The 23,589-nt window shown below is 35.8% G+C and overlaps 1 protein-coding gene across 1 annotated transcript in view; it reads right to left on the bottom strand.

The window, feature by feature from the left end:
* Nucleotides 1-23,589, bottom strand: part of LOC128666816 (uncharacterized) — a 120,484-nt gene that overhangs the window by 23,330 nt on the left and 73,565 nt on the right. Inside the window, exons 2-8 of the mRNA XM_053721611.1 lie at nucleotides 11,383-12,592; nucleotides 10,642-10,792; nucleotides 10,264-10,449; nucleotides 10,034-10,171; nucleotides 9,747-9,941; nucleotides 8,314-8,563; nucleotides 8,032-8,216 (exon numbers count right to left, since the gene is read on the bottom strand). Of these exons, the coding sequence (XP_053577586.1) occupies nucleotides 8,032-8,216; nucleotides 8,314-8,563; nucleotides 9,747-9,941; nucleotides 10,034-10,171; nucleotides 10,264-10,449; nucleotides 10,642-10,792; nucleotides 11,383-12,575 (2,298 nt within the window). The 5' untranslated portion in view covers nucleotides 12,576-12,592. The remainder of the gene's footprint in view (nucleotides 1-8,031; nucleotides 8,217-8,313; nucleotides 8,564-9,746; nucleotides 9,942-10,033; nucleotides 10,172-10,263; nucleotides 10,450-10,641; nucleotides 10,793-11,382; nucleotides 12,593-23,589) is intronic.

Genomic DNA, 23,589 nt, shown 5'->3' on the forward strand with positions numbered 1-23,589 from the left:
CTATGTCTAGATTCTCTGAAGTTGACAGTGTGGAGATTGAACGCTTAGTCCTAGCCAAAAGAGGGTTTTCTGAGAGTGTTATTTACTCTCATTCAAGCTCATAGCTGGTTGCTCGTCACATCTATCATTAGGTGTGGAGGACCTACTTATTCTGTTCTCCAGGATGAACTGGAGACAGGCTTTTTCTGAAAGCCCCCTGAGGGGACAGATTTCGGCCCTGTCTGTACTCTGTCTGTCTGTCTTACTGCACAAGAGGTTCGCCGAGCCTTCAGATGTGCAGTCTTTTGTTAAGGTTCTGCTAGGATCAGACCTGTGTTTAGATCTAATGCTCCTCTTTGGAGTTTAAATCTTGTTCTTAAAGTTTTGCAACGGGCTCAGTTAGAGCCTATGCATGAAGTAGACAATAAATTGTTGTCTTGGAAGGTTCCTTTTCTACTGGCTATTGTTTTTGCGTGCAGAGTATCTGTTATCGCTGCCTTGCAATGTGTCCCTCCTTATCTGGCTTTCCATGCCGATAAGGCTGTTCTAGGAACCAAGTTAGGTCTTCTAAGTTTGTGTCAATTCGCAGCATCAATTGAGAGATTGTGGTTCCTTTCTTATGTCCTCATCCTTCTTCTTCGAAGGAATGTTTATAACGTAATTCTGGATGTGGTTTGTGCCCTGAAGTTCTATCTTCAGGCCACAATGGAATTTAGACAAACTTCTTTTGCTGTTTGTTCTCCTTTCCGGGAAGCGTAGGGGTCAGAGGGCCTCTTCGACTTACTTATCTTTTTGCTGAGTAGTGTCATCTGTTTAGCATAGAGTCTCTCAGGATTACAGCTCATTCTACAAGAGCAGTGGTTTCCTCTTGGGCCTTCAAAAATGAGGCCTCTATGGATCAGCTTTGTAAGGTGGCTATCTGGTTCTCCTTACATACTTTTTCCAAATTTTACAAGTTTGATGTTTTTGCTTCTGCTGAAGCAGCCTTCGGGAGAAAGGTTTTGCAGGCTGTAGTGCCCTCAGATTTGGGTCAGCCTCTCTTTTTTCCCTCCCGTTAGAATTCTGGGTACTCTAGAGCTTGGGTATATGTTTCCCACAAGTAAGGAAGGCAGCTGTGGACTCTTTCCATATTAAGAAGGAAAACATACATTTTGATTTACCAGGTAATTTCATTTCCATCTGTATGAAAAGAGTCCACAGCTCCCGCCCGTGTTCTCCAATGGGTGGCCCTACATTTAAATTTTTTCTTCTGGCACCTTTTCCTGATATTTCTCCTACTGTTAGTTGTTCCCTCGGCAGAATGACTGGGGTTATGAGGAAGTGAGGGAGGTATTTAAGCCTTTGGCTGGGGTGTCTTTGCCTCCTCCTGGTGGCCAGGTTCAGTATTTCCCACAAGTAAGGAATGCAGCTGTGGACTCTTCCCATACAGAAGGAAAGGAAATTATCTTGTAAGTCATAATTTATGTTTTTTTCATGGGTATTTATATGATTTTTGGAATTATCTAATTAAGTGACCATGTTGCCCTGTTTCATGCAGAATATTTTAGCTGGCCTTGTTACAATATAGCACAAATCATAGTTTTGAATGTGGAGTATGTTCACAAATAAAATATAATCATCTTAGTGACTCTTCATAATTGCAACAAATATAGCTCCCAATATTTCCCAGAGGCTTTGTGGGACAAGGAGGTGAGGGGAAGTTGTGAGCAGTAACCCACCAGTGTTTGGTGGGCAGAACTGTGAGTGGTGGGGAGGGGCCACAAGTGTGTCATGTATAAGGTTGCCAGGTGCCCAGTATTCTTCCAGACAGTCCAGTATTTTAGCAGGCTGTCCGGTACAATCTATTTAAAAAATTACACTTAAAGGGATATGAAACCCAAACATTTTCTTACAGAGAACACAATTTTAAAAACATTTCCAATTTACTTGTATTATCAAATTTGCTTTGTTCACATAGTATTCTTTGTTGAAGAGATACCTTGGTAGGTGTCTGAAGCACTACATGGCAGAAAATAGTTCTGCCATCTAGTGTTCTTGCAATAGATCATTTTCTTGCAAAACTGCTGCCATATAGTGCTCTAGACACATGCACGCTCATGAGCTCACATCCCTGCTTTTTAACAAAAGATCAACCCTGACAAAGTGCCGTCTGGTATGAAACGCGTAGGATTTCTTCAATAGTGCTGTGTTTGCTGTTGTGCCTCGTAACAACATGTTATCTTTACCTAACTACAATAAAGGCTACGTTTTCAAAGTTACTGGACTTTCCTGTGCTGGAGCCGTATTTTTTTCATAATAACACATAAATATATATGTATATAGACATAGTAACACATAAATATATCTGTATATAGACATAGTAACACATAAATATATCTGTATATACACATAATAACACATAAATATATATGTATATACACATAGTAACACATAAATATATATGTATATAGACATAGTAACACATAAATATATCTGTATATAGACATAGTAACACATAAATATATCTGTATATACACATAATAACACATAAATATATATGTATATACACATATTAACACATAAATATATCTGTATATACACATATTAACACATAAATATATATGTATCTACACATAGTAACACATAAATATAGCTGTATATACACATAATAACACATAAATATATCTGTATATACACATATTAACACATAAATATATCTGTATATACACATATTAACACATAAATATATCTGTATATACACATATTAACACAAATATATCTGTATATACACAAATTAACACATAAATATATCTATATATACACATAGTAACACATAAATATATATGTATATACACATGGGTGCACAATACAGGGCAGCAGCTTCAAAGGCTAATAAGATACTAGCATGTATTAAAAAAGGCATTGATTCAAGGAAGGAAAGCATAATTCTGTAACTATATAAAACCCTGGTAAGACCTCACCTTGAGTATGGAGTGCAGTTCTGGGGACCGATCGCAAAAAAAGATATTGCAGAACTAGAAAAAGTTCAGAGAAGGGCCACAAAGCTAATAAGGGGATTGGAGAAATTAACCTATGAGGAGAGGCTAGCCAAACTGGGTCTGTTTTCTTTAGAAAAAAGGCGCTTGAGAGGTAACATGATTACTTTATATAAATATATTCAAGGCCCATATTCAGAGATGGCAGAAGCTCTGTTTATTCCAAGAAAATTGTTTCTGACAAGAGGTCACAATTTAAGTTTGGAGGAAAGGAGAATTAATCTCCTGCAACAGAAACATTTTTTCATTGTAAGAGCAATAAAATTGTGGAACTCTTTACAAAAGTAGGTAGTGAATGGATGGATATGATTGCTAGTATTAAATGGGTCACCTTTTAGTGGGGTTATTTAAGCTTAACTGGAGCTTTTTGTAAGTATTTTAGATTTGTATAGGTTGAACTCGATGGACTTGTCTTTTTTCAACCGTATCTACTATGTTACTATGTTACATACACATTAATATATACGTATATACACATATTAACACATAAATATATCTGTATATACACATATTAACACATAAATATATCTGTATATACACACATTAACATATAAATATATATGTATATACACATATTAACACATAGATATATCTGTATATACACATAGTAACACATAAATATATATGTATGTACACATATTAACCCATAAATATATATGTATATACACATACTAACACATAAATATATCTGTATATACACATAGTAACACATAAATACATATATATGTATATATACATACTAATACATAAATATTTCTGTATATACACATAGTAACACATAAATATATCTGTATATACACATAGTAACACATAAATATATCTGTATAGACACATATTAACACATAAATATATATGTATATACACATATTAACAAGTAAATATATCTGTATATACACATAGTAACACATAAATATATCTGTATATACACATATTAACACATAACTATATAAGTATATACACATATTAGCACATAAATATATCTGTATATAAGCATATTAACACATAAATATATCTGTATATACACAAATTAACACAAATATATCTGTATATACACATAACACATAACTATATCTGTATATACACATATTAACACATAAATATATCTGTATATACACATAGTAACACATAAATATATCTGTATATACACATAGTAACACATAAATAAATATATCTGTATATACACATATTAACCCATAAATATATATGTATATACACATAATAACGCTTAAATATATCTGTATATACACATATTAACACATAAATATATCTGTATATACACATAGTAACACATAAATATATCTGTAACACATAAATATATCTGTATATACACATATTAACCCATAAATATATATGTATATACACATACTAATACATAAATATTTATGTATATACACATAACACATAAATATATCTGTATATACACATAGTAACACATAAATATATCTGTATATACACATATTAACACATAAATATATCTGTATATACACATAATAACACATAAATATATCTATATACACATAATAACACATAAATATATATGCATATACACATATTAACACATATATTTATGTGTTAATATGTGTATATACATATATATTTATGTGTTAATATGTGTATATACATATATATTTATCTGTATATACACATAGTAACACATAAATATATCTGTATATACACATATTAACACATAAATTTATCTGTATATACACATAGTAACACATAAATATATCTATATACACATAATAACACATAAATATATATGTATATACACATATTAACACATAAATATATCTGTATATACACATAGTAACACATAAATATATCTATATACACATAATAACACATACATATATATGTATATACACATATTAACACATATATTTATGTGTTAATATGTGTATATACATATATATTTATGTGTTAATATGTGTATATACATATATATTTATCTGTATATACACATAGTAACACATAAATATATCTGTATATACACATATTAACACATAAATATATCTGTATATACACATATTAACACATAAATATATCTGTATATACACATATTAACACATAAATATATCTGTATATACACATATTAACACATAAATATATCTGTATATACACATATTAACACATAAATATATCTGTATATACACATAGTAACACATAAATATATCTGTATATACACATATTAACACATACATATATCTGTATATACACATATTAACACATAAATATATCTGTATATACACATAGTAACACATAAATATATCTGTATATACACATAGTAACACATAAATATATCTGTAAATACACATATTAACACATAAATATATCTGTATATACACATATTAACACATAAATATATATGTATATACACATATTAACATATAAATATATCTGTATATACACATAGTAACACATAAATATATCTGTATATACACATATTAACACATAAATATATCTGTATGTACACATATTAACACATAAATATATCTATATATACACATAGTAACACATAAATATATATGTATATACACATAGTAACACATAAATATATCACACATAATAACACATAAATATATATGTATATACACATAGTAACACATAAATATATATGTATATAATCATATTAACACATAAATATATATGTATATACACATAGTAACACATAAATATAGCTGTATATACACATATTAACACATAAATATATATGTATATACACATATTAACACATAAATATATCTGTATATACACATAGTAACACATAAATATATCTGTATATACACATATTAACACATAAATATATCTGTATATACACATATTAACACATAAATATATCTGTATATACACATATTAACACATAAATATATCTGTATATACACATATTAACACATAAATATATATGTATATACACATATTAACACATAAATATATCTGTATATACACATATTAACACATAAATATATCTGTATATATACATATTAACACATACATATATCTGTATATACACATATTAACACATAAATATATCTGTATATACACATAGTAACACATAAATATATCTGTATATACGCATAGTAACACATAAATATATCTGTATATACACATATTAATACATAAATATATCTGTATATACACATATTAACACATAAATATATATGTATATACACATATTAACACATAAATATATCTGTATATACACATAGTAACACATAAATATATCTGTATATACACATAGTAACACATAAATATATCTGTATATACACATAATAACACATAAATATATCTGTATATACACATATTAACACATAAATATATCTATATATACACATATTAACACATAAATATATCTGTATATACACATAGTAACACATAAATATATCTGTATATACACATAGTAACACATAAATATATCTGTATATACACATATTAACACATAAATATATCTTTATATACACATATTAACACATAAATATATCTGTATATACACATATTAACACATAAATATATATGTATATACACATATTAACACATAAATATATCTGTATATACACATAATAACACATAAATATATCTGTATATACACATAGTAACACATAAATATATCTGTATATACACATAATAACACATAAATATATCTGTATATACACATAGTAACACATAAATATATCTGTATATACACATAGTAACACATAAATAGTAACACATAAATATATCTGTATATACACATAGTTACACATAACTATATCTGTATATACACATAGTAACACATAAATATATCTGTATATACACATATTAACACATAAATTTATATGTATATACACATAAATGTATATGTATATACACATATTAACAAATAAATATATCTGTATATACACATAGTAACACATAAATATATCTGTATATACACATAGTAACACATAAATATATATGTATATAAGTATATACATATATATTTACATTTGCTGTCTATTGCTGCGCTAGTTCGAGGCTACCATTGGAGCCTATGGAAGCACTCTCTCGTAAGCACAATGCTTCCGTGAAATGAAAATGCGAGGTCGCATTCGCATTGCACCTCACTTATAATACCAGCGCACATTTGCATGGAGCACAAATATCACGCTAGCTTAAGACGATATTTTGCACTTGTTATCTGGCCCTATATTTTTTTAATGTGTAGCCAATGTGGTAACATCTCAGCTTTGTATTTTTCATAAATAGCATAAATAATTGTTATGCGTGTACTGGAAATCAATGGGAGTGAAATCACTACTGTGTGTTACTGGCCTTTTAGGTATAATCACTGATTTGAGTTTTAGTGGCAGTCAAAAGTGTTAAAATGGTCAGTTGTAAAAATTAAATTTACCAGGGGCCTTAAAAATATAGGTTGAACTTTAGTATATTTGTGGATGACAGCTGGGAACCCTATTTATGGACAGAACAGGACATGAGTGGGGTTTGGCATAGTCGGTTCATTTTGTGGGTGGTATCGGGCACTTCCTGGAGAACAGGAAGTGACTGGTAAGCTTGAGATAGGGACAGCAGGAAGATTTCTTAACACATGACAATCCCGGTATGGTTAGAAGTCACGAACAAGTGTTTGTGAGTTCTTAAAATGTTATTTAATTACAGAAAATTATCCAAAATATTTATTGGCACACGTCATCAATTGATATCATAGGTTAAGTTGAAAATTCAAACACTTTAGACAGTCATGATAAGTTATTGAATTGTTTAGTTTAGTCATGTCTTCCTTTCATGTTGGCTGCTTATATATTTGTTTCTATGTAGTAATATGAAAAAACAGAAAACACCCTGTATCTTATAGCTTTTTACATTTGTAAAAAATACAGAAGTTCTGAATTTATCACATGTGAAGTTTGGAGTGAGTTAAGGAGTGTAAGAATTTATTACAGTGCTATATATATATATGTATGTGTGTGTATATATATATATATATATATATATATATATATATATATATATATATGGGACATTCCACCATCAAATGACTCACCTGAATTTGCTCTAATAGAGCAGGATCTTCTCTCTGTCCATTGTTGGCCATTTTTAAACTAGGGTCCATGGATGGAATCTTCAGGTGTTCCACATCCGCTTGTGTCTCAGCTCTTGATCCTGATGTCCAAGCAGTGGAACTAATACTTGTCCTAGACCCCTCTCTGTGCACAACCTTCCACTGGGCTGCCAGTGACAGACAAGAAGATTGATGTGTATGTTGTAAGGGAGAAAGAAAGACATAGTGGTGCCAGCAGAAGTGAGATATAAGACATTTATTTACCAGAGGTTGCTGTGTAAAATGATTCCTGTCCATCATTAGAACTTGACCCTCCAACATCACCCAGTGGATCCCATTCCAGATCTAGTTTCACTGCTCCTGTGGGAGCCTTGGATACATTGGGAGGTAAACCAGATCCATCAGATGGTGCACAGAGGGCTTCTTCCTCATTGTCCATTTCCAAGAACACATCTGAAGAACCATCAGACATAACTTCTAATTTGTCATCTAACACCAGGTCATCTTCATACACCTAGAGGGAATCAGGCAAGAAGATCTTAAAGGGACATACAACCTAAACATTTTCTTTTGTGATTCGGATAGAGAATGCAACTTTAAACAACTTTCCATTTTACTTCTACTGTATTGTCTAATTTGCTTCGTTCTCTTTGTATCCTTTGTTGAAAAGCATACCTAGGTAAGGCTCCTTCCACAAAGGATTGCAAGAGCTTGAATAAAATATAATAGAAGTAAATTGGAAAGTTGTTTAGAATTGTATGCGCTATTTGAATCATGAAAGAGATATTTGGGGTTTCATATCCCTTTAAGATATGAAAGTACCTGTCAGGCACCAGCAGATGACAGAGAAATATAGATGGGAGAGTGTTAAAATTACTTGAATTTGTACCTCATTTGTTAGGTAACACAATTGCAATGACAGGAGCAAGCTATGTGACATGAAGTCTGTCCCTATCCTGCAGGGTGACACAGAGGGGCCGTTTTACTAAGCAGCGAATGCTGCTCATTTGGAATCAGGAGTTAAGAAGCAGCGGTCGTAAGACCACTGTTCCTTAACTCGTCCACCACCTCTGAGGTGGCGGACAGCAATCATCCCGATCGGATACCATTGAGATGATTGACACCCCCTGCTAGCAGCCGATTGGCCGCGAATGTGCAGGGAGCGGCATTGCACAAGCATTTAAAAGACATGCTTATGCAGTCGCATTTATCGATGTCGGCTGGACATGATTCACTACAGCGAATCATGTCCACCTGCCAGTTAATAAATCTGCCCCAGAGACTCAAACACAAGGAAGATATGGGACATCGGGTCTGTCTCTCCTTCTTTCTGATACAGTGACACAGACATAAGGGAACTATGGATCAGAGTGTTTGTTGCTCCCCCATTCAGGGTGACACACTGAGATAGACAGAAGAGATTTAGAGGCCATGCAGTCTGTCTCTCCCCCTGCAGGGTGACACAGTGACAAAGACAGGAGAGAGTTATTGGGCATGAAGTCTTTCCCTCTCCTGCAGGGTAACACAGTGACAAACATAGGAAGAAGCCATGGGACATGGAGACCTTCCCCCCTTTGATATGGGAAATGTAGTTTACCCCTCTTCTGCAGGGTGACACAGTGACAGACAGAACAGTAAGGATCAATGAAACATGGAATGTGCCCAATACAGTGACACAAACATGAGGGATATCTCACCAGCTTGCTGCTCAGAAGGCGTTTCTGGAAGCGAGAGAGACGGGTAAATATATCTTGGCAGTAACAGCCCAAGTCAGTCATCTCTTCCTCTAACACTTTTGCATCTTCAGGATCACTAATATCCATCAGAAGGTCGCCTTGCTGAAATAGACCTTCTAACCTCTCCATGTTATTTCTCACATGGTCCTGAAAAGCCTGAAAGTGAGCAGACAAATGCGTTGAGTAAACTTACACAACACAGGTTAAGTAGATGAGTACAAAGGATGTAGGAGGTCTCCTGCTCTGACCTGGAGCTGATTAATCTTCTCGGTTGGGTTCCCACTGTATATATACTCTACACTTGATAGTCCCATGTCCATTTCACTTAGCCATAGCCTCATCTCCTCTTTGTCCATTTCAAACTCTTCCCTTTGTTGGACTTTGAACTGCAAAAAGACACCAGTTGTCACAAATTCCAATAAGAATATGGTACTCCATACCCAAAGATCTGTACCAGCAATAGATCAGAGACCGCTACCTTTAAAGCCTGATGTCTGGCTTCTGCTTCTCTCTGGAGAAGGTCCCAGCAGTCATTAACATCCTGCATTCTTCTCCGGAGGACACTTGGAAGCAACATCTGATGAGGCACCTGTGATAGTCGCCAATATTGTCTGTTTAAGGACTCTAAGTCCAGCAGTTTCTCCCTCATGTCTCTCAGCAGGACCTGGTAATGGACAGAGTGTAGAGCAACAGATTTATATAAGATGGTAGCAGAGGTACAAAAAATAGAAAAATACAGAAATGTGAGTGTAAAAAGATGGAAGAATGAAAGGTTGAAATGGAAATATAGGTAAAAGTGAAGACAAATATAGAAATCAAATTAAAAAATAACACAAGAGAAGAAATCAAAATCAACCTCATATCTCTGTAGGGCAAGTTTGGCCTCACTATGTCTGCTATGAGTGAAATTTGGCATGGATGCTGTAATCTGGGCCCCTTGAAGCCAGTCCTCTAAACGAGACAGAGAGTCCAAAAACTCATCAGCGAGTTCTCTGTCTTGTTGCATCCTGGATGGGACACAAAACAGATAGGAGATAAAAATGCAGTTTAAAAATGGGTATGGAGAAGGGAGTGGAGGATAAAGAGAGATGATGACTTAGACAGAGATAGACAAGGATTGATGAAAAAAGGAGTAAGAAACAATAGCCTGGAGAAGAGGGGTGAGGCTAACAGAGAAAAAAAAGAAAAAAAGGGAATAGAGAGAAGGAAAGATGAATGAAGAATTGAAGAGAATTAAAAGATGTGAAGAAGATGAAGGCAGGAGAGAATATGGACAGAGGTGGGAATGAAAAGATGAAAGGATGAACATGAAGGATAGAACATGAGAAGATGAAGCTAAGAGAAGATTATGAGGGGAAAAAGGAGAGTAGGAAGTGGGTAGAATGATGGGAGAAACATGAAATAAAGGAGGAGTAATAAGAAAATTATTAGAGAGGAGAAAAAGTAGAGAACAGTATTAGGAGTAGAGTGCAGAGTAGGAGAAAGATAAAAGTAAAATAAGAAGAAAGAAGGAAGAAACAAAACCAAAGGATGGCATAAAACAAATATGAGTAAATAGTTTCTTCAAGTGTTCCTAAGTACATTCATTTACACTTACTGGAGTTGCTTTTCTACTGACAAGATGTGCACCTTGCAGCCTAAAGCTTCTTCTACAGTTGGTGAGGGCCAAGGAGGGACCCCAGAGGAGTAAGTGGTTGATGGCTCAAGGGTTGGAAGGTCCAGAGAGAAATGGACATGGTGGCCATTAGGAGGAGGAGATGGTGTGGCACGTGAGGTAAGGTAAGAGTTATTGACAGGGGGTAAGGAACAGTTGCTAATGGGGCAGATACAAGGAGAGGAAGAATGAAAAGGGAATGTAGTAGAAGATAAGTTAGAGGAGGAATCTGATGGTGTGCTAATGTGCGAAGCAGAGGGGACAATAGGAGGTGAGGAAAACAGATAATCTTTATAGGGGACAGAAGATAAGCCAGGGGTGGATAGAGGAGGGCAGAACGTTTCTTGTGGTATATTAGAAGGTAAATTAGGAGGAGACTCGTAAAAAAAATTTGACTGGGTAGAGGGAAAATCAGGTTCAGCAAAAAAGTAGTGGTCAGTAGAAGAGAGAGGTGAGCAATTATAAAGAGGGCATGGGAGAGAATCAGGCAGAGAAACAGAGGGGCAGTTAGAAGGGGGGTGTAAGGGGTAATCATGCGGAGGGACAAAGGGGAATCTATGTGATGAGTCTAAGTGGCAATCAGGCAGGGGGAAAGAGGAGCAGCTAGAAGGGGTGCTTGAGAGGCAATCAGCCCGGGCAACAGAGGGGCAGCTAAGAGGAGGGTTTAAAGGGTAGTCAGACAGAGAAACAGAGGGGCAGCTAAGAGGGGGGTTTGAGGGGCAGTCATGCTGGGCAACAGGGGGGCAGCTAAGAGGGGGGTTAGAGGGGCAGTCAGACAGAGGAACAGAGGGGCAGCTAGAAGCAGGATGTGAGGGGTAATCATGCAAGGGGACAAAGGGGCAGCTTTGAGAGGAGTCTAAAGGGCAATCAGGCAGGTGGACAGAGGAACAGCTAGGAGGAGGGCTTGAAATGCAATCAGGCAAGGCAACAGAGGGGCAGCTAAGAGGGAGACTTGAGGTGCAATCAGGCAGGTCAACAGAGGGGCAGCTAAGAGGGGTGTGTGATGGGTCATCATGGAGGGGGACAGAGGGGCAGCTAGGCAGGTGGAATGACGGGCAATCAGAAAGTTGGAGAGATGAGCGGTTATTAGGGGTGTATGGGGGGCACTTCATAGCGATGACATCTTGCTCCCTCATTACTGCCAAGCGCGTTCCTGTGACATAAGAAAGGAGACACTTAGAGCTTCAGGAATAATCCTCCTCTGACACATATAAAACATATAGCATGATAAAAAAAAGTCTTTAACAACAGGAAGTAGTTGGTTACAGGTAAAAGGGCATTATAAATGTCATTTTTCCAATTGTATAGCCTGCAGTCATACATATGTAACAGACAAATTTCAGTCCAGAAGTACACAAAGGGTATTTTTATCGGATTCCTGCACCAATTGCCGAACAAGCTTTGTCATTTACCTTGTGGAGTGTACTCTCTGCAAAATGCAATATGTGGGGTGCTCCTCTCGTGAGGCACGCACACGCATTAGAGAGCACCTAAACAATATTGATAAAGAAAGGGATGTGTCTGATTTGGTGCATCATTTCATATATGAGCATAACAAGTCAGTCAACAGCTTTAAATGGCAAGTGATAGAAAGAATCTTTCCAAATCCAAGAGGGGGTGACAGAATGCAACGACTCTTATACAAAGAAGCATTCTGGATTTTTACCCTCCAGACTAGACGTCCCAAAGGCTTTAATGTAGCTGGGGACATCATTAACTTTTGGAAGTAGTATACATAGATAAAGAGTTTCAGTAAAGGATAATAACTAGCTGATGTATAGATATACACTTATATAGGTAGAATGTAATACTCTCATAAGGGTTCCATTCAATGATGGTGAGTTACAGAATCATTTAGAAAGATATTTATCTTTGTTGTATAGCTTTATTAAGTGAAATGTGAAAGAGATTTTTAAAATAATGTAATATCTTAGTTTACTTATGATTCTGTATCCTCTATCATTGATGTTCTTCTCTCTTCATTGCTTAGATTGAACTTTTTAAGATCCATACTCCTTACTACTAATGTATCAATTGATCAAACTGTAATATATGGGTTGTGCATTCCTCACTACTAATGTTACTCTGAATACTCTATTTTTCAAGATATGATAGAGACAGAATAATAATAAGGGTTGAAATAGATAGATTAAATTTTCTAGTATGCATAATTATTCTCTAACAGGAGAATGCACTCCAATTCTGTTTGTGAATATTGGATTAGATCTCTTTGTTAATAATCCAGTGTGTCTAATTATTCCTTTGTAGAAAAATGCTCTAACATACTGCTCTTTAATATGGAAATAGATATTCTGTTAATTAGCCTGTTAACACTGATTAATTGCACTGTGACTACCAGCTGTTCACCCTTAAGTATCATTAGAATAGTTCTTAAGGCATAACACCGGCTACACTTTGAGGTCTATGATTAAGGCTAAATTTCCCAGCCGAAACGCGTAAGACCGACTGGTAGCCGATGGTCACAGCGCAATTACTAGCTCTTTTTATATTTTTCATTTTACCACCCTCAACTATTGTGTTTTGTTTTTCACTGTGTTGGAATTTATTGAATCTGAGATTTTCAATAAACTCACCCCTTGTTTGAAGCCCGAGTTCGCTGGATTTCTTTTTTTGGACATATAAAACATAGCATCACTGTACTTCCCCAGCAAAAATATTACATTACACAGCATAATAAATAAAAAAAAATCTTATAGAGAATAGAAGAAAGGAGCTAAGACAGAAGAGTTTAAATTACATTTTGACTAAGTCATCAACCCCCTAGGCACAAAAAGTCATTGTCAGACTAAAATACACAGAATGCTAATCTCACACTGATAAACTCAGCTTTCTAACGCGTACAACAGATATTTAAGTGAAAAAACTATGGTGAATTGGAATCTATCGAATTTGAAATAGATCGGGAAAATATTTGGCAGACTTGGCTAAGACTCAAAAATATTGCAATTCTATTGCTGTGGTTAAAGTAAGGGGTAAGAAGATTACCTCGAAAAACAGACAGCTAGATTACGAGTTTTGCGTTAAAAGGACATGAAACCCACAATTTTACTTTCATGATTCAGATAGAGAAAACAATTTTAAACAACTTTCCAATTTACTTTTATTATTTAATTTGCTTCCTTCTCTTGTTATCTTTTGCTGAAAGGTTTATCTTGGCAAGCTCAGGAGCAGCAAAGAACCTAGGTTCTAGCTGCTGATTGGTGGCTGCATATATATATACTGGTTGTAATTGGCTCACTCATGTGTTCAGTTAAAAACCAGTTGTGCAGATCACTTCTGGTGGGCGGCTCATGAAGATGGCAGCAGAGTACTGAAGCTCTGATACACTCTTAAGAAAAATCGCTCTGCAGCCTAATTTAAAGCCATCCACGCCTCTCTTGACATCTTTTTGTGTCCGAGAACTATTGTGGATAGAGAACCAAACACCTTCTCTTCCCCGGAAGGCATATTGAAAGCTAACCAAGGGACACAGTCACAGCGTCTCTGATCTTCCAAGATGGACTCTCTCATTGCTGATCTGAAAGCCACATTCTTACCGCATCTGGAGAATCTTATGAGATCCTGCCAGACACTTCATGAAGAGATCCGTTCCCTTTAGGGAACACACTTACCGCTGACCTCTGACCCTGAATATGGCGATGTGGTCCCCCAACCCTTGAAACCAGCCGGGCACTATCCTTTTGTGGACACAGCATGGCCGAACAGCAAAGAGCCTGAACTAGGGGACGGTCCAGAGCAATTCTTAGCCCTCAATATATCCTCATTATCAGAAAACAGCTGTGGACGTAGACCGAGAATCATGCTGAGGGAGCACTTCAATGAAGCAAATATTAAAATGTATGATAATGGAGCGCTCAAGGAGAGCTAAAGTACAGCCGTACTGGACAGATAATATCAGATTTAAATAGACTATAGCAAGCGCAGAAGATTAACCACAAATGCCTAATCTATAAGTCCTATATTAAATACAAAGTAGTACTGCAAATAAATTACTAAAAATAAGTGCAATCAATAATTGCGGATAAAAATGCGATTAAAAATAGATATATTTATATAGAGCAACTCTTAAGTATGTTTTTATAGAGCAACTCTTAAGTATGTTTATAAAAAATACCTTTCATAAATATACTGAAATTCATAAAAATAATACATTTAATACAATAAGTAAAAGGTCGACCTTAATATCTCAAGAAACATGCATCAATAAATACAAAAAAAAAAATACAATAATCAAAGTTTACAAAAAACAAAATGCAGAATAACTGGTTCTGTGTGTCCAATTGAACAAATGTAAAATAGTCTGTAAGAGAGTCTTTTAGTCCTTTGTGCTTGCAAACTTGAGTATCCGTGTAGACGACAAGCCTCCTAGTGACAAAGGACAGATTCCTTAAGGCAGTGTGTAGAGCCTTATGTGAAATAAATAATCTGTACTCACAGTTAAGAAAGTCGATATCTGCAAAGGTATGATGTCCGCAAAAGTATGCTGTCCAGGTGCATATACTTGTAGGTTCAATAGTCCCAAAGGATCACCACAATAAAACCAGTAGCTTTCAGATGGGGTTTACTTTGGAGCAGATTAATGCTTTCCTTAATGCCGGCATTAAGGAAAGCATTAATCTGCTCCATAGTAAACCCCATCTGAAAGCTACTGGTTTTATTGTGGTGATCCTTTGGGACTATTGAACCTACAAGTATATGCACCTGGACAGCATACTTTTGCGGACATCATACCTTTGCAGATATCGACTTTCTTAACTGTGAGTACAGATTATTTATTTCACATAAGGCTCTACACACTGCCTTAAGGAATCTGTCCTTTGTCACTAGGAGGCTTGTCGTCTACACGGATACTCAAGTTTGCAAGCACAAAGGACTAAAAGACTCTCTTACAGACTATTTTACATTTGTTCGATTGGACACACAGAACCAGTTATTCTGCATTTTGTTTTTTGTAAACTTTGATTATTGTATTTTTTTTTTTTGTATTTATTGATGCATGTTTCTTGAGATATTAAGGTCGACCTTTTACTTATTGTATTAAATGTATTATTTTTATGAATTTCAGTATATTTATGAAAGGTATTTTTTATAAACATACTTAAGAGTTGCTCTATAAAAACATACTTAAGAGTTGCTCTATATAAATATATCTATTTTTAATCGCATTTTTATCCGCAATTATTGATTGCACTTATTTTTAGTAATTTATTTGCAGTACTATTTTGTATTTAATATAGGACTTATAGATTAGGCATTTGTGGTTAATCTTCTGCGCTTGCTATAGTCTATTTAAATCTGATATTATCTGTCCAGTACGGCTGTACTTTAGCTCTCCTTGAGCGCTCCATTATCATACATTTTAATATTTGCTAGTTTCTATAGAATCTGAGAGACTTCTATTTTGTTTTTGGAGTTTGTGTAGTAGTTTTATTTTGGCGCAGTCTCACACCTCTGTGTATACCGTTAGCACTTCAATGAAGCCCATGTAATGCACAGCGGGACAGCGCACATGTGGAGCGCAGGAGATTTGTACCCCGCTAGGCGCCACACGGACATTTGGACACCACAAGACCGTCACAGTTTAGTACTGACCCAGAGTTCCATAGCGCAGATTACCAATACTGGATGTCGGGAGAGAGGAAGCAACCTCATACGAACGTTCAAAGCTCAGCTTCAGCGCGGTCGAATGGGAGTGGGATGAGTCCTGACTACAGCGTTTCTGATCTGCAGCATGGCGCTAAGGAGACTGATCTCACAATCTGCAGCATGGTGCTAAGGAGACTGCTTTAACGTTCTGTAACATGGCGCTAAGAAACTAAGTCCTCACCCCTCCACTCTGCAGCAGTTAAATGTCTGGACTGTAGTTACCCATTTTATTTTATTTATTTATTTCCTTTTGTTCATGACCACCTAGTCTAGTTTGCACTTAACTATATGACAACTGGCAATCTTGATTAACCGCATATGTTTGCTTAATTCTATTCAGTGTATAGCTTATATAGAGACTGTAACTCCTTCTGGAATACAGTGGAAACGCTTTGCAGTTAATGATCAGTTTCAAACCAGCATAACCACTGCTATGTATTGTCATTGTGTAGTATTGGTTCTTAATTTTGGCCCTGTTGGCCATTGGTTTTGTTTTGTTTATTATGTTGTAATATTCTTTGTAAGGGAAAAAAAGAGAAAAACCTTGATTCACACTATAACCCCAAGAAACCCCTGCAAATAATATGAATCTGTATGGTACAGCTAATTCTAGACATCCCCATGGCAGCTTCTGATAGTATAAGCGCACATTATATTTACACTAACTTTCACTCTCTAGGTCTCATTAGGATGGTTGCCATGGGAGAAATATCACACATATGCTGCATGTCTGTCAAATTGGCACATATTTCTACACTACTAGTGTGTTACACCCTCTTTTGAATGGATGCTTTTTGATACAACTCAACCATATGGACCTTTCTAATATTTATTGTGATTCACACCATAACCCCAAGAACCCCTACAAATAATATGAATCTGTATGGTACAGATAACTTTAGACATCCTCATAGCAGCTTCTGACTCTTATAGCATTGTCTATAGCAAAATAGTATTTATTTTCCTTTAGATAGTTGTATCTTATTTATGGAAAATTATTTAGTTTCAGGTACTTTTCTTGGTCCTGTGATTTATTTGGATATTGCAATTGCTTCATTTTTTCTGTTTACTTTAAGATCAAGTATCAGATTATGATTTATTTTAGCATTGTTAAAGGACAACATTTACTAGACTAGGTGCTGTTGCATTTGTCTTGTTGTTTTGCATTTATTGATTATGCAAGTCCACTGTATTGGCTGGTCCTTTAAACTGGACTATCATGCTAATAATTCCATTTGTGTCTTCATTTTATTGAATATTTTCGCAAATGAGGGTTAATCTATGTCTTTAGCTATTTTAGCTAGAAGAATTTTGTTCTAAGATAATCAATTATTTGTTTTTATAATTGGATTCAATTCTTAACTGCTACTCTGGGCTTCAAGATTGAGTTCTAAGACTAAAACTTTAAGCTTATACTAGTTTAATTGTTCTTATTAAGGAACGAATTCCTGAGTTCTTTCCCAAGTAACATGTTTGTAATTGGGGTTCAAAATCAGCTCCCTAATATTGAGATGTACGTGCCGTATTCCAGCTTGGCTGGTAAGGGGCAGGTTAAGACTTCTTTGAAAATTATTTGGTTCTATTTTGTCCAAATTTCTTTGATTTTATTTCAGTAAGGCTAACACTTTCTTTAAGTGTGTTTCTGTCCTATATATTTTGGGTACTGTTGAGCATGGCTGGGCACCCATGGGGTTCAAGCCCTGCTCAGACCTGGAATCTTCTGGGGTATTTCTTCCAGTTCCTTTTTTAGGAACCGGGTTTGGAGTTTTATTCAAACTATTTTGCCTTTTTATGGTCATTGATAGCATTATTTGTTTTCATTAGATACAATAAATGCATATTTTCATTTTTCTGTTTTCATTCAGATTATTTTCTGAGGATGCGGAATCTCATATGATTCACTTGCTCTTCAGGACATAGTTAGAGGATCTTTTTTTAGAAAGCTCTTGATTCCTCACACAAGGGTCACCTTTTTTTAGGTTTCCAGAAAGTTTGTGTCACTGTCTTTGTCTCTATCAGACAAGGGATAATTCTATTGGGTTCCGTCTGTCGGTACCTTTAGTCTCTATTATTTCCTTCAGTTGCTATATATGCATAGAAGTTTTAGGTCTTATGGCCTCGGCATTGGATTCAATTCCCTTTGCTCATTTTCACTAGAAAGAACCTTTCCAATCTTTTATGAGTGTTGTTTCTTCTAGAATATGGTTGGAGGATCAATTTACCAATCAGTTCGTTGATTCCTCAGACAAGGGTAACCTTTTTTAGGTTTCCTGATAGATTCAGTGTCCTTGACTCTGTCTCTGACGGACAAGAGACGTCTGAAATTGGTTTCAGCTTGTCGAAACCTTCAGTCTCAATCTTTCCCTTCGGTAGCCTTATGCATGGAAATTCTAGGTCTTATGACTGCTGCATTGGACGCGGTTCCCTTTGCTCGTTTTCACATGCGACCTCTTCAGCTCTGTATGCTGAAACCAGTGGTGCAGGGATTATACAAAGATATCTCAATTAATATCTTTAAAACCGATTGTTCGACACTTTCTGACGTGGTGGACAGACCACCATCGTTTAATTCAGGGGGCTTCTTTTGTTCTTCCAACCTGGACTGGGTTTTCAACAGATGCAAGTCTGACAGGTTGGGGAGCTGTTTTGGGGTCTCTGACAGCACAAGGGGTTTGGGAATCTCAGGAGGTGAGATTACCAATCAATATTTTGGAACTCCGTGCAATTTTCAGAGCTCTTCAGTCATGGCCTCTTCTAAAGAGAGAGTCGTTAATTTGTTTTCAGACGGATAATGTCACAACTGTGGCATATGTCAATCATCAAGGAGGGACTCAGAGTCCTCTGGCTATGAAGAAGTATCTCGAATTCTGGTTTGGGCGGAATCCAGCTCCTGTCTAATTTCTGCGGTTCATATCCCAGGTATAGACAATTGGGAAGCGGATTATCTCAGTCACCAAACGTTACATCCGGGCGAATGGTCTCTTCACCCAGAGGTATTTCTTCAGATTGTTCAAATGTGGGGACTTCCACAAATAGATCTGATGGCTTCTCATCTAAACAAGAAGCTTCCCAGGTATCTGTCCAGATCCAGGGATCCTCAGGCGAAGGCAGTGGATGCATTGGCACTTCCTTGGAAGTATCATCCTGCCTATATCTTTCCACCTCTAGTTCTTCTTCCAAGAGTAATTTCCAAGATTCTAAGGGGTGCTCGTCTGTTCTGCTGGTGGCTCCAGCATGGCCTCACAGGTTTTGGTATGCGAATCTTGTCCGGATGGCCACTTGCCAACCGTGGACTCTTCCGTTAAGACCAGACCTTCTATCACAAGGTCCTTTTTGTCCATCAGGACCTCAAATCCTTAAATTTGAAGGTATAGAGATTGAACGCTTGATTCTCAGTCATAGAGGTTTCTCTGACTCTCTGATTAATACTATGTTACAGGCTCGTAAATCTGTATCTAGGAAGATATATTATCGAGTCTGGAAGGTTTACATTTCTTGGTGTTTTTTCTCATCATTTTTCTTGGCATTCTTTTAGAATTCCTAGAATTTTACAGTTTCTTCAGGATGGTTTGGATAAAGGTTTGTCTGCAAGTTCCTTGAAAGGACAAATCTCTGCTCTTTCTGTTCTTTTTCACAGAAAGATTGCTAGTCTTCCTGATATTCATTGTTTTGTACAAGCTTTGGTTCGTATAAAACCTGTTAAGTCAATTTCTCCTCCTTGAAGTTTGAATTTGGTTCTGGGGGCTCTTCAAGCTCCTCCGTTTGAACCTATGCATTCGCTGGACATTAAATTACTTTCTTGGAAAGTTTTGTTTCTTTTGGCCATCTCTTCTGCTAGAAGAGTTTCTGAATTATCTGCTCTTTCTTGTGAGTCTCCTTTTCTGATTTTTCATCAGGATAAGGCGGTGTTGCGAACTTTTTTTTTTTTTTAAATTCTTACCTAAGGTTGTGAATTCTAACAACATTAGTAGAGAAATTGTGGTTCCTTCATTATGTCCTAATCCTAAGAATTCTAAGGAGAGATCATTGCATTCTTTGGATGTAGTTAGAGCTTTGAAATATTATGTTGAAGCTACTAAGAATTTCCGAAAGACTTCTAGTCTATTTGTTATCTTTTCCGGTTCTAGGAAAGGTCAGAAGGCCTCTGCCATTTCTTTGGCATCTTGGTTGAAATCTTTAATTCATCATGCTTACGTCAAGTCGGGTCAAACTCCGCCTCTAAGGATTACAGCTCATTCTACTAGGTCAGTTTCTACTTCCTGGGCGTTTAGGAATGAAGCTTCGGTTGATCAGATTTGCAAAGCAGCAACTTGGTCTTCTTTGCATACTTCTACTAAATTCTACCATTTTGATGTGTTTTCTTCTTCTGAAGCAGTTTTTGGTAGAAAAATTCTTCAGGCAGCTGTTTCAGTTTGATTCTTCTGCCTATAATTTCAGTTTTTTTCATTATAAGATTTAAACTTTATTTTGGGTGTGGATTATTTTCAGCGGAATTGGCTGTCATTATTTTATCCCTCCCTCTCTAGTGACTCTTGCGTGGAAGATCCACATCTTGGGTATTCATTATCCCATACGTCACTAGCTCATGGACTCTTGCTAATTACATGAAAGAAAACATAATTTATGTAAGAACTTACCTGATAAATTCATTTCTTTCATATTAGCAAGAGTCCATGAGGCCCACCCTTTTTGTGGTGGTTATGATTTTTTTGTATAAAGCACAATTATTCCAATTCCTTATTTTTTATGCTTTCGCACTTTTTGTCTTATCACCCCACTTCTTGGCTATGCGTTAAACTGATTTGTGGGTGTGGTGAGTGGTGTATTTATAGGCATTTTGAGGTTTTGGGAAACTTTGCCCCTCCTGGTAGGAATGTATATCCCATACGTCACTAGCTCATGGACTCTTGCTAATATGAAAGAAATGAATTTATCAGGTAAGTTCTTACATAAATTATGTTTTTTGTTTAGTTTAATAATAGTTGGTTTAGGTTAGTACATTAAATAATAAAAACCCAACAGTGTGGTACATACAATTGTATCCTGGACTGCTATTCAGTTCAACAAAATTCCTAACGTCTTCATTGCATTGGTGACTATTATATTTGTTATATATCTGACCATGTACATTGCTTCACCCTACTGTCTTATCAATTTCTATTTATTTATTTATCTATTATGTTGTTGATACATTGTATATCTTTGTACCCTCTGTTGGCTATAAATAAAAAAAAAAAAAAAAAACAGTAGTGCATTGCTGCTCCTTCAACAAATGATACCAAGAGAATGAAACAAATTAGGTAATAGAAGTAAATTAGAAAGTTGTTTAAAATTGTATTCTCTATCTGAATCATGAAATAAATATTTTGGGTTTCATGTCCCTTTAAGCTGAATAAGCAGCGTTAACAGGTCCTAACGCTGCTTTTTCACTACCGCTGCTATTACGAGTCCTGCAGGTTTAGGGGCCCCGCACACATTTTTGGCCTTACCACAAACCAACTTTCGTAAACCCTTTTTCTATGGGACTTCCATAGCGCCGTTATTATGAGTCTGTCCTGGGAGGCCAAAAAGTGAGCGGTACACCCTCTACCTCCAAGATCCGTAGAGGGTATAGCTACCTAGCTAAAATAAATACAAATTGACCTTTAAAATAATACCTAACCTATGTTACAATAACACCTAACACTATACTACAATTAAATAAATTACCTACATTAAATACAATTAAATAAATTAAATTAAATTAGCTAAATTACAAAAAAAAAAACACTAAATTACAGAAAATAAAAACAAATTACAGATCTTTAAACTAATTACACCTTATCTAATAGCCCTATCAAAATAAAAAAGCCCCGCCAAAATAAAAAAAAACCCTAGCCTAAACTAAACTACCAATAGCCCTTAAAAGGGCCTTTTGCGGGGCATTGCCCCAAAGAAATCAGCTCTTTTTCCTGTAAAAAAAAAAATACAAACACCCCCCCAACAGTAAAACCCAACACCCACACAACCAACCCCCCAAATAAAATACTAACTAAAAAAAACTAAGCTCCCCATTGCCCTGAAAAGGGCCTTTGAATGGGCATTGCCCTTAAAAGGGCATTTAGCTCTATTGCAGGCCCAAACCTAAAAAATAAACCCACCCAATACACCCTTAAAAAAATCCTAACACTAACTCCCGAAGATTCACTTACCGGGAGAAGTCTTCATCCAAGCGGCAAGATGTCCTCAACGAAGCCGGCAGAAGTGGTCCTCCAGACGGGCAGAAGTGGTCCTCCAGACGGGCAGAAGTCTTCATCCAGACGGCATCTTCTATCTTCATCCTTCCGACGCAGAGCGGGTCCATCTTCAAGACATCAGACGCGGAGCATCCTCTTCAAATGACGGCTTCTTCGTAATGAATATCTCTGGTGTCCCTTAGATGGTGTCCCTTAGATTCCGATTGGCTGATAAAATTCTATCAGCTAATCGGAATTAAGGTAGAAA

The sequence above is a fragment of the Bombina bombina genome, chromosome 7 (assembly GCF_027579735.1).
Source record: "Bombina bombina isolate aBomBom1 chromosome 7, aBomBom1.pri, whole genome shotgun sequence".
Taxonomy (NCBI): Eukaryota; Metazoa; Chordata; class Amphibia; order Anura; family Bombinatoridae; genus Bombina; species Bombina bombina.